At 43.3% G+C, this 13,182-nt stretch overlaps 1 protein-coding gene across 2 annotated transcripts in view; it reads left to right on the top strand.

The window, feature by feature from the left end:
• The window catches only part of ptk7b (protein tyrosine kinase 7b), a 100,116-nt gene that overhangs the window by 67,730 nt on the left and 19,204 nt on the right, over positions 1-13,182 (top strand). For both annotated transcript variants that reach the window (XM_032522747.1, XM_032522746.1), the window contains exon 3: positions 6,069-6,365. In XM_032522747.1, coding sequence (XP_032378638.1) covers positions 6,069-6,365 — 297 coding nt within the window. The remainder of the gene's footprint in view (positions 1-6,068; positions 6,366-13,182) is intronic.

Genomic DNA, 13,182 nt, shown 5'->3' with positions numbered 1-13,182 from the left:
TTTGAAGTTGCAGTGTTTGTTTGAGTGTGTATGCCTTTTGAGCAAAGGGGGCTTATCTTATCTTGAGTGTTGCAGTTCTCATCCTTAATTGGGTTATGTAGATTTTGTGGCTGGGGAGAGAAGAGATTAATGAAAATGCTGTGATCATGGATGGTAGAAGTGTCTTCATTAACCGTGGCAGACTTCGAAGCTGTTTTCATGGATGTACAGCAGTGGAAGTCTGGGAATTGTATGTCACAGAGGCTGAGGTGTCATTGAGACATTTAATTGAAGCCACGCTCCAATAACTGTCTCACGCTCCGTCAGCAGCGAGCATTTTTGCGACTCCAAGACTCCTCGTTCTGCTGTCCTGTCACTCTAAAACATTTCTGAGCAGCTGTCTTGCTCCGATGCAGCCCGCTGAGAGGCTGTGAAATCGCACGCAAAGGGGCTTTTTGAGCTCCCACGGGGCGAGCCATGGGTGTGCCTGGGGCCAAGTATTTGTGGGTGCTGCTGTTTGCGTCTGTGCATGTGCGGGCTTCTGCCCCTTTAACCTCTTGCAGCCTCAGACCGGGTGTCACTGTCATCCCTGCTTGTCGTCACCCTGGCTGGCCTGCTGGGAGACACGCTATCCTGCTTGTCCTACGGGATCTTAACTGATAAGAGAAGATAATATCCTCTTTGATGCAGCAGTTTATCTGAAAGAATTAAGGCTCTTTATCTTAACCCTTTTTAGAAAAACAGTACATATTCTTTCAGTTTTAACAGACAACTTTGACCTACAATGAAAGTCTGTGTGTATTCTGTATTCACATCAAACAGTTAGTCTTATCTGGATATTGATTTCATTGTTAATGTTGAAAAATATTGCACACACACTCCCTGTCTGAGATTCCAACATTCACACTTTAAAAAAAAAAAAAAAAAAAAAAAAAAAAAAAAAAACAATTCTGCTGCTTGCACCCGGCCACCTCTGTCTACCTGTGCCAGCAGACAAGTTGAGAAAGAGAGAAGGGAGGCTACCCATTCTAGTTGGTTCTGTCAGTCAGGCTGACTTCATGGTGACTTCCACCTGATGGGTGAGCCAGGCTTAATGGGGTCAGCAGTGGAGCGAGTTAAAGAGGAGAATCCCTTTGTGCAGATATTTTCCCCCTCTAAGCAGTTTCCTTCTCCATCCTTAACCTACTTTCCAACTTCTCTCCAGATACCTAGATTAAAATCCAGGGAAAGACAAGCGTATGTTTTTTTTTTTTCCTGGCAAGTGCATACGGTTTTGTATTAGAGCCAAGACTTCTCTCAGTTCTGGATTTTTGGTTGGTCAAAACAAATAATTAGTCCCATAAGCTAAAAGAGAAAGAAAAGAAAATCCTAATGAGACATTTTCTGAAATGTATGGACTAAGCTATTAATCCTAAAAAAAAACTACCAAGTAACCAATGATGACTATATAAATTGGTAAAAGCTCTAATTTTGAAACTTGAAGTAGTCCTCTAGAAAACCAATAAAGTTATGTTTACATTCAGCGTGTACCCTCGAGGTCTAACAAACATGTTGAATACTTTCTCTTCCCTATAAAACATTTGCAAAGCTGATTATTTCCAAACCTGCAGTGTTTCCATCTGTTTTTCTAGCTTGCTGTCGTCTTCTTCTCTGCCTTTGATAACCACATTGCTACGCTTCTGTGAGTGTCACTGCCACCAACGGTCGGACAACAGAATGGTGCGAGGCCGATGAAGCATGTGTGCAAACAAAAAGGGGAAACCTGATCAGAAAGTTGCTTCATAGCCATACTAGTGGTCGAAAACTCTACGTGGTACCTTTTCATGATTTATTCTACTGCGCTGCATGTCTTTGTGCTGTGGTTAGATACATTTGTCAGTTTAACATTTACCATACCCCTTTCAGACCCGCCTTCCACTTCCCAGTCAGCTCCATCAGTAACTGAGAGAGAGTTGTGTATAAGACATGGACAGTGTGCCGGCGCTGTTCTACTGTAGTGCGTCCAATATGCTAAAGCACATTCGCCCACACCACCTGATGTGCCAATCACGGGGACAAGAAAAAAAAAAATCCTGAAAACTCCTAATCCTGCTGTTTTTCAAGCACAATTTGATTATTAGTTCATTTAACATGGCATACACATGCACTGAAGTGTAAAAAAAGAAGGGTCTAGCATCATTTATAAAAAAATAAAGTGTCATCCCCTGCAGTTGGCTTTTCCATAGCACGGTATTGGAATTTCATGATAGCCGCCTTATCTGTAACTCTCCCTTTCAACCACTCCCACTTTGAAGGGCTCTAAGTGGGAGTTTGGATAGCATCTGCCCAGCTTATCTCTTTGAAATGTCACTCTGTGCAGAGCCAGGCATTCCCTTTCCCTCAGCCCTTGTGTTACTCAGTGAAAAGCATGACCTTAATGAACTGTATTGATTTGGCAGACAGACTTTAGTAGTATTTATGTTGTAGCGGGCCTATGTCATGGTGGTAGAGGTGATTAGCGATGGCAGCTGTGGCTTTGTGGATATGATTGCGTGCTGTCTGTGTGTGTGCGTGTCCCCTCCAAGTCTGTCTGTTAATGTTAGAGGCAGGGTTGCGGCGTGCTTGAGAGATTTAGGTCACGGTGCCTTCCCTGTTTGAATGGTACGGTGAACTTGGCAGACTTCGTCAGATGTTACAGACAATGCTCTGCACTCTCTCTCTCTATCGTGTCTGTCATCCTGTGGTATGTGAAAACACCTTATCCGTTTGTGTTGTCTCTGCTGGGACTTTTCCCAGACGTCATTCCACTCACATTGTATGTCAGCATACATCTTAAATGAAACCATCAACAGCGTGCCACAGCTCTGCCGTTTCCCCACCAAAGCTTGTAACATCGCTGTATGTCGAGGAGGTTCCGTGTGATGATAGTTGGCACGCTGCTTCACACCCCAGCTGTAAGCCTGGCGTGGAGGCTGTGTGCTGTCTGTGAACATTACTTGATTTATTGGTTTGAAGTGGATGTTGGGGATAACTCTGCTAGTGTTTCCAAGCCATCTGTCCCATTTATCCTAGTTTTATGCAGATAGAACACATTCTCAGCCTCTTAGGGAAATGGTTAGAGAACACTTGCTTATACAGAAGAGACGTTATAATCCATTGTGCAATAGTTCAGATGATGGAAGAATGATTTAGGAACCTGGGTTAAATATCATGTCCATAATCGGTAAATAAAAAGTTCTCTGGGGCAAATGTGACCTCTATAATTGCTTGTTTGATTGAACCAACTGTCAAAACCTCAATAGTATTTAATTTACAATTATATAAAACAAAAAAAGCATAAAATCCTTACATTTGAGAAGCTGGAACAGAAGAACTAAATAGATCGATCATAAACATTTTTGTCAATTCCTTTTGATTCTTTTGACCAATTGTGTATGAACACCACTTTACACAACCGTCACCCCATGTTGAGACAGAGGATGAAAAGAAAATGAGAGTAAGAAAAGCTGCGATTAGTTTTAAAATCTATGAACTGAAAAATGATGAAGTGAGTTGGATTGCACTTATGTCCAGATGGCTCAAATTGAGGAGACATTTTATTCACCAAGTGAGAAATTTTGCCGGATACAGTAAAGTAAAAGCCAATCATCTTGCAGCTGGTGTCTCTCCTGAAGCCTGTATATTTCTCTCCCACATTGTACTTACTAACTGAAAGAGAGGCCACTGGGCTGTGACCTCTAATACACTCTCCACAAAGAAAAACAATTCCCCAAAGAAGCCATCGATCCACCGGGCCAGACCGGGTCATATTGGAAGCAAAAGTATGACGGACTAGAAATGATAACACCGGAGGGTCATTTTCTCAACTTCCTTTGGTATTTCATAAAAACAATTGTGATCAAAACAGTTGTCCGTTTTTAAATGTGCTCACGTGGCTATCTAGATCCCAAAGATATAAAGGCATCCATATAAAAGTGGTTTATAAAGTGCACTCAAAGCAAAGGTCCAGCAGGACATTCTCAAGACAAGGTGACATGCCGGACAGCAGCAAAAGGCAATGCAGTGACTTGTCATACTGACCATGTTTGTCTGTGGAATTTGTCCCAGGAAAACATGTAATGGTAAATGTTTTCTTCAGTGCTGTTGTGTCCTTCCCTAAGGATGTAAGGAAACAGGCATTCAGCGGTAGTAATCTGTGAGGTAGATGTTTAGTTAACATATTTCGCTTTACTTTAACTAAATGTTCTGATGTGCAAAACCACTACAACAGACATTCATTTTTATTTTTTGGCAAATTATGAGAACCCATAATGCATATAGCTCAGTTTGATCCAATTACCTATCCGGCATGTAACATAGATGGTATTTCAGTATCTTATTCTTGTTGACATTGCCTTACATAACAGAGGTCTACATCCTTGGTCGTCCACCTTCTATTCTTTTGTCGTTTGATTTCCTCTTGTCTGTTAAATGTAACGTAAGGGGACATATGAGGCAACAGGATTTGTTCCTGTTCCACCCAGCCTATCCACAGCCTCTCTAGCTGTCTATATCGTGTTTGACCAACCTTTTTCTGCCTCTCTGCGTCTTTTTCTGCCTGCCTGTCTCTCTCCGTCTGTCAGCTCGAGCCACCTGCAGCTAAGACAAAGGTGAGCCTGATGAAGAGATGGACAGGCAGGAGCAGGATGGGTGCGGTGGGATCTTTAACATGCTCCTTGATTTAACATTATTGAAAGATCCCCTTTTTACTTGGCTTCAGTCCTGCAAGAGGCTATGAAGACACACACACACACACACACACACACACACACACACACACACACACACACACACACACACACACACACACACACACACACACACACACACACACACACACACACACACACACCATAACGCAGGTGTAGGTATGCTTAATCGACTAGCGGTGGACCGTTCCTTATGATAACAAACCTTGACATCAGGTATGATAACATTGTGTCACACGGGGCCCATGCGGGCTGGCCTCAACACACTGTGGAGATAGCTTTTGATGAGTAGGGGTGGTTGATGGGGAAAAAAAGAAGGCAGAATGGAGCAGCTGTTGAGTTTAAATTGGAATCCGATTCCTTCCCGTGTTACCAAGATTTGTTCAATTAGCAACAATCATGAGTGCAGTTTGTCATGACAAGATGTCATGTTGTGTTTTTTGGTCCTTCAACAGGAGGCAAAGACCAGATCACTGTCAAGTAGAGGTGTATGATCAAATAATGATATGTAACAATGAGCTGGAAAAAGCAAGTTTAAAACCATTGGGAATTTGTTTTGTTTCTTTGTGTCATGAAATATGATGATTTATCTGTTGGATTATAACTGTTACCACATACTACTGCACTGGTGTCATGACATGCTCTTTCAAATGATTCCATGACTGACATTTAAAAAAAGAAAAAAAGGAAAGAAGAAAAAAAGAAGGGGAACAAATGAAATTAGCTAGACATGCACCTCAAACTAAACACTCTGAGACTCCTTATTCTCTGTGTTTTTCCGCAGATTTTCCTTCATGTGCATTGTATGGCCTCTTAGCTTATAACTGTAGCATCTCCAAATGACTGTGTAGCATTCTGCGAGCCTCGGTCCAAGTCACACTCTTGTCATTTTTCTCCACTGAGATGTGGGTAAATAGAGCAGAAAACATGTCTCTCACACAAAGCTTTTACACGGCAGCTTGAGGGGGAAATAAAAGATTTAAGTGTGCGTGAGGATGTGTGTGCAACACATCATGTCTTGTTTGAAAGATGTCTCCCTGAGCTGACGGCACATGACAGTGAGACATGTGTGTGTGTGGTGTGTGTGTGTGTGTGTGTGTGTGTGTGTGTGTGTGAGAGAGACTATTAGGTCACCCACTCATGTCACAGCCTCACTAATGGGAAAACGTATTTTCTCCGTGTTGGGTCTGATCATTTTACGACAAAATAATTCACAGCTAGCCAGTATTGTCTAAACATCACATTCCTCCACAAGGCTAAGTGGTCGCTATGACACACACTTAATGAACGGAAAAAGCAGTAAAATGTTAACAGCAGCCCCATTCTAATACTCTGTCATTTACTTTCTCTCTCCCCTTCCAGTTCTGTCCATCCAGGCTGCTGCCATCCAGTTCACCAAGGAGCCCAAGTCCCAGGATGCCATGCACGGCCGCAGCGCCATGATACGGTGCGAGGTCAGCGATCCGGCTGACATCAGTTACGGCTGGCTTCACAACGGCCAGCCCCTGGAAAACAGCGAGAGGCGCTTCCAGGAGGGCAGCAACCTCAAGTTCACCGCTGTGGATCGGCAGCTGGACGCAGGGAACTTTGAGTGCGTCGCACAAAACACACTCACAGGAGAGACGCTCCACTCCACCAATGCCTCCTTCAATATTAAGTGTGAGTGTTTTCATTTCAATCTGTACCCACCTCATTTAAAAAAAAAAAAAAAAAAAAAAAAAAAAACTATAAATGAATGAAAATTGCCAGCTGACCGGGTTTCATAATGGCAACAAGGGCACACATCCAGTTTCTGGATCAAAAAAGCCAAACAAAAGTCACGGTATAAGATGACAGGTAGAATGAGCTGAAGGAATGTTTCCACCTTGTTGCCTTGTTCTTTGTTGCTTCCTCTCTCCAAAGGAAACTGGATATGTATCCCACCAAGCATGTGTTTCTTGTTGCTTGTATCTTTCTTTTTTCTCCGTTGTGTAACATCCTCTTTTCCCACATACTATCAAAAGGCTTTTGTCTGGAAATTACTGAGCTGTGTAATTTATTTGCCAGGTATATATTTATTTAGGTTTACAACAACACTGCTGTCCGTGCTCCAGCATTTTATTCATGTCAGGCTTTTCACTCGTTTTTCTTACTAAATGTTTTGGGGAGGCACACACTTAACGTTGTTGTTTAGCCCTATAACCAAACCTCAGTGACCCTAAGTTTCAGAGGAAGCCATGGGAATTCTGCGCAGTACTGTATGGGGGGGGGGAAAAATAACAACCTCGTTCACTTATTGTGGAAGGCCCTCAGGTACCAGTTGTTACTGAAAAGCGTTTGTGTCTTACAAACAGAGAGGGAGTTTGTACGGATGGCAGCAGAAAACAAAAAGCAAAGCAGGGTAACAAAATGGCTCCATCTGGAAAACGTTGTCTAGCTACATTCAGCCGGGAGGTTTTTTTTCCTTGCGGTGATGTTACTCGTTCAAAGGCTGATTACAAGAACAGATGAGTGTCCAGACCTCCTAGTAGCAAACTGAGAGGGACAGGCGGAGGGAGGGAGGGAGGGAGAGAGGGAGGGAGGGAGCAGAGGTTTAAGCCCTGCTCTATGATGTGTCTCCACCAGTGGATATTTGTGGGCTGCGATGTTGAGCATCGGCTCTCAACGATGAAAGTTTTAGCCAGATAGACCCAGGAAGCACATCACTTTTCCAAACCTTGTCTGATCTGAAGGGAACTGCTTTTATGTGTTGCAATTAAACATGATGTAGTGTGTCAATAAAGCTCAACTGACACACTCCCACGGATTAAAAAAGAAAGAAAAAACTAGTTGGGCACGAAGCACCAGTTCTTAAGAGCGAGAGTTACTATCTGCCAGGTCATTTATATTCCCACGCACAGACAGGCATGTTTTTATTGGAGGGACGGTGGTGTATTCATTATTATAAATTCATTTCTTTTTTGGTGAACTTCTTTAATCATTAAAATGTGGATTGGTACATTTTGGATCAGTGTAGGTGCATTGCACTTTTGCATTGTAAACTAAAGTGTCTTGAGATAACTCTTGTTATGAATTGATATTATAAATAAAATTGAAATTGAATCCTTAGCGAAAAAGGTTGAATTACAGTGGTTTAAATATAAAATAAGGTGTAGGCCAACTTCAAGCCATTCACCCATCACAAAAACCTTTGACTTTTCTCTTACCAATCTAATTGGCAGCATTTCTAGATGCAGCCAGCAGTTTTCAGTAAAAAAGCTCAGATAGACCTAGTGTACCCTTCCTGCCCAGCACCAAACAGTAGTGAGCAGTATAAAGCTGGTGCACCATGCGATGCGGCGCACTTAGCAGCTAAAGAGTAAATGCTGATATTGCTGCTATGTCTGTTTTGATGTGAAAATAAACCACTGTTTGCCATAGATGTAGGGGCAGCTGTAACTAAATAAATCAATAAAAACATAATTTGGCCCTGTGAAACTCCTCAGTAAGTTGACCAGTGTATGCAAGGCGTAACAGTACCAAATGTGCTTGCACATGATATTCCCTTATTTGCGGCTGTTAATGTGTGTACATGTTTGCATACAGTATATTGATTCTCCATCAGCCTCGGAGGGTGTTTATAAAGCATCGTATTAAGTCGCCTTTAAACTAGGCCTTCGAAATTGGTTTCTGGAAGAGGCTTTTAGTATGTCCACTTCAGAGGTATGCTGCTGGGTTTACAGCAACAACACGCCTCCCTTTCAGTTATGACAGGAGCACGGGCCTGCAGTACACAAAGCAGATACATGTCTGGGAGGCAGATACATGTCTGGGAGGCAGATACCAACGGTTGTAGTGCAGTATATTCTGCTAGAAACTGTAAGATCGGTAGCTTTGTATCGGTTTGATAGGAGTACGGCAACTCCTGTGGACACCTCAGGCCTGACTTCAGAAAAAGAAACCACCTACAGTAGAATGACTGTCCCCTTGTAAAGGAGAAACCAGATAATTTATAGCACATAACATACTTGAGTCAAACACAAAAGGTAAGGTAGCATGTCGTAATAAATCATCTTGAATTGGGTTTAAATGCTATGTGTATCAACACATTTGTCTCTCTGTCTTAGGGAGCAGGTTGACAGGCCATATCTGGATCACTTTAGGTGGATCAGACCATGTTATGACAGATGTTCTCATATTTCCCCAACATACATTTAACGGGCGATAAAGCAGCACACAGCTTAAAAGTAATGAAGACCCCCGTGGCATTAACCCTGCATGTGCGTTCACTCATGTGTATGCTAGTTTGCGTGCGTAGTAGCAAATGTGGGTTGTAAGAGGGGGTGGGGTGGGGTATTCCATATGTACTGTACATGGACTGTATCGGAGTACTTTGTTTCCCCTCCCCGCACCTGCCCTCTGCAGAGAGAGAGTCAATTTATCTTGCTCCCAATGGTGGGTGGGCTAATCCTGCCAGTTGAGAGTTATTCATAGTAATTATAACCCCCCTGTTTTCACTAATAGATGTTTTAGCCCCCCCTTCATCCCTTTGTCCTGCATGGTCACTGGGTCTCCATGGTGAGGCCGCGTCCAGCAGAGGCGTCAGGGTCAGTCACCACTATTGTCAGCGCGTCTGTTGGTCCTGGAGGGGACGCTTCGCTTGACTCTCGGTAACAAGATGCAAACTGACAGTGTTTTGAAAAGCAGGGACATAGGTTGTAGGAAGAAGGGAAACGTAGGCAAGCAGGCACATATTCCTCCCCGTTTAGTGTCTCATGTCACAGAGCCACTTGCACAAAAGTACACATGCACGCCAGCCAGCTCGGTTTAGTCACACAGCATGAGTTCTTAACCTACATTTGTTCGCCGGATGCATTTTAGAGCATACTTACTGATCACTAGCGCACTCACTGTCTTGTCAAAGCAGCGACATCTCTCTAAGTTGCTGTAGTTTGCAGCCTGGCCCGTTGACCCCTGTCATCCACAGCTGATAAAACCCGACACGTCGTCTAAAACAGCAAGCTGAGTCACGCTTCTCCCAGGGCCGTGCTCGGGCACAAAGTTTACAATATGAAGCCACGTGTTTTAGTTATTTCCATACCCATATGGTGCTGTCAGTCTAATCATATCCACAGCACTCCCCTGGACAACCCAATCCACCAGCGGCGGAGTGGGATGAAAAACTCTACCAGGAAATTTCTGAGCAGAGGTTGCACAGTTTGACCAGCGGACAGCGGCCGGGCAGTGGTCGCACACTAGGCCGCCGCATGGCGTTGCTAAGAACTTGCAATGTATAACTATAATCAGACCGGCCGTCGCAGCCTCAAAACACTACCGGCCCACCGGGAAATGTCCCGACTCTCCTGATTGCCACTCCACCTGTGCTATCCACCTTGCCTCTCTGTTACAGAAACCCTTCTCCATGGCAACAAGTCAGCTCATTGAGTGAAACAGACAAACACGCAGCTGCCTTTTGGCACAGTGAGGAATGAATGGTCCAAGCATCTGCCTTGACAATATCCTCACAATTCATCTGTTATCATCCCCGTGTTGATAGGGCTTCCTATTCTGCCTCCAACAAAATAATTATACACCCCTAATTATTGTGTTAGCTGCCAGGCCTGCTCCAACACTTAGTCATGCATTCTATGAGGGATTACGGGGAAGTATTTGCCACTAATAGGTTATGAAAGAGCGCCTTCTGTTTGTCGAGTGGACAGCTGGAGAAACCTGAACTGTGAATGGCACTATGAGCGGAGTAAAGGGTTAGAATGCGTGACGGGCTGTCACTAAATCCAGGTCAAAGTGGAAATGAAATAATACAAAAAATTGGTTTTAATCTGCTGGAGAACCAAATTGGCCCGGAGTGGCAGAAACCTTAGACAATCACAAGGCTGTGTGTGTTAAGTGCTCATTGTTCCAATGATTGTCAGGTCAGAGAGGTTAATCAGTGGGTCCTGCACTGTGATTACTTTTTTTTAATTTTTTTTTTTTTAACCATTGTTTCTCACTGCTCACGCTACCTACCCAGTTGTATCTGCTTGTATTTCACACTCATGCTATTGATATGTAAAATATTTCTAATAAATGTAAAAAGTTAAAGAGAAAGACATTCCAGACACAGAAGTTCAAATCTAAAGGTTGAATCGCCATTAAGTTTATTTCATTTGAGGGACAGCAGAAAAACACATGTACTCTCATAAAAGTTAGGGATGAACCGATCTGATACATTGGATATTGGCCTATAGTTTCCTAAATAGCTGGGTTAGGCATCATGACAATGGGGCTGTCCTTTCAGTTAAATACTATGTTTGTATTTAGTTTGTTTTCTTTCTACCCCCACCTACTTGCACACGTTCAAAGAAAAGGAAAAACACACATAAAAAACACAGCGTAGCTTTCTACCCGTTGCATGCAGCTGAGGACACAGGCTAACGTTAGCCTGCAGCTGCACTTTTTCAAACATCACGTCCACTGCCGGAGTCAGAGATGACGGAGACACAGCGGAACTGTTAAAGCCTCCTGCGTCTCTAAAGTCACCGCCGTGGCGACATGTTGTCTTCCCTGTGACTTATGTAAACAAACAACGTATGCTAATGCGTGTGGGCTCCACGGGACTTCATTATGTGTTCAGTGCACCTCGTAAACTCATGATGCATTCAAGTGCACTTTATATTGATGTTGCCTTACACATAAAAGAATTATCCCAGTCATGTCAACACATTAAGGCATGCATCTTATTAATTAAACACTGGTATCGGCTGATACCCAATCCCAGGTATCTGTATCGGACTGATCAGCGCATCCCTAATGAAAGCACAGAATATGACTTTAAAATGAATTTGTGTCTCCTGAGGAGGCAGGTTGGAACTGGTTATTTGATTTCTTGGCAAATGTCAGTCATACTGCAGATGAGACTTCTTGTTCCATCAAACTTTGCCATACTCTCTCCTCCTCCTCAGTGACTCACTAATTCCTCTAATCCTAATAACAATAATAAGTGTGTCTGGGTGTCTGGCCCTAGGTCCCCCTAGCTGGGATGGCCATCATCATCATCTCCTCATCCTCCTAACTAACCTGCTCGAGCTGTTGACTGGAATGGTCTTGACTGATGCAACCAACCATTATCAAGGGCATTGTCGCATTCCAGGGCTTAGCGCTGCCCAAGGTGATAGTGATTTGTTTAAAGAAATATAAACAAGCCAGGGTATTTTCCCTCTTGTAACAGAATGATAATGGGTGCTCTAGGACCTTCCTCTAGCGCTGACACAGCGCTGTGGAGATAAGTCTGGCTACGGGAGACTAGGAGGAAGCTAATGAGTGGGCTCTGTTACTGTGAGATGGTTTCCAATGTTCCCCCAGGGTGCAGAGTAATGCATGGTTCCTGTGTAATTCATTGTGACAGGTCCTCCTCTAGCGCCCCCTCCGACCTCACAGCAGTGCTTCCCTCCTCTCCACCGCTGTCTCAGGTGTAGGCCCGCGCCATGCATATTTCATAGATGATCCAAACAGCAGCAGAGACGCAGCCACAGTATTAAGCCACAGGCCATAGGAGTGGAGCATGATGGAATGTCTTACACTAATACACACACAACATACATAAAACACATAATAAAAAGGACTCACGCATCAACCAGGACAACCCAAACAAACACCCTCTCTAAGTGAATGTTGTGTATGCACTCAGCAACCACGACGTCATACAACCACAGCTTATATATCATCACATAAATAACTTTTAGCCCTGGTTCTCATTCAGTGTGAACATTAGAAGTAGTAGTATAGTGAACACACTCAGCAGGAGAAGGGGAATTCCACCAGGGTGCACACTAACACTAAGGCTGCATTACAGACACAACTAATGTGTCACTCACCAAAGGAGACTCCATAAATAGCTTAAATATTTCTTTATTCACCCAGCAGACTTTAGTGTACATCTAGATGAGGAGCAGGCAGTGAAAAAATACAACATTTTTATATTTTTGTGGCTACACCAAAGAGGCTTAGCTTACAGGAGCCAACACCACTATCCTTTTTTATTGAAAGAGGGATGAAATGCCTCAGTACATTTTTTGATACTGTATATCTACTAGTCTCCCTTGGACATAAACACTGAAAAATGATCTTATGTTGCCCTTCTCTAGGGATAACGTAGGAATGATTTACTGCTGTGATGATTTTTTTGACATACTGTAGGTATTTGATACATGTTTCCCAGCGAGTCAAACGCTTAATGGTAAAACCACACTGTGCCCCTCATTTCACACTGCACCATGATGCGTTCAGGAGACGACTGCAGATCGATTTCCCACGCCATCTGTTCCCTTCATTTATTCTCCTGTTCATCTGTCACTCAAGATGCCATTGATCAGGTTTCATGTTACTTGTGTGAGTAACAAGTAACAAATCTTGATACCTCTCAACACTGTGTTGTGGCATATGCTCCTCCCATGGTGTGAAACTGTAGACACACCAAATCAGAGATAAAGACATTATATTTCCATGGGTTTTTAAAACA

The sequence above is a fragment of the Etheostoma spectabile genome, chromosome 8 (genome assembly GCF_008692095.1).
Source record: "Etheostoma spectabile isolate EspeVRDwgs_2016 chromosome 8, UIUC_Espe_1.0, whole genome shotgun sequence".
Lineage (NCBI taxonomy): Eukaryota > Metazoa > Chordata > Actinopteri > Perciformes > Percidae > Etheostoma > Etheostoma spectabile.
Note: the sequence above shows the minus strand (reverse complement) of the source record. Positions and strands in the feature narration are given on the sequence as shown.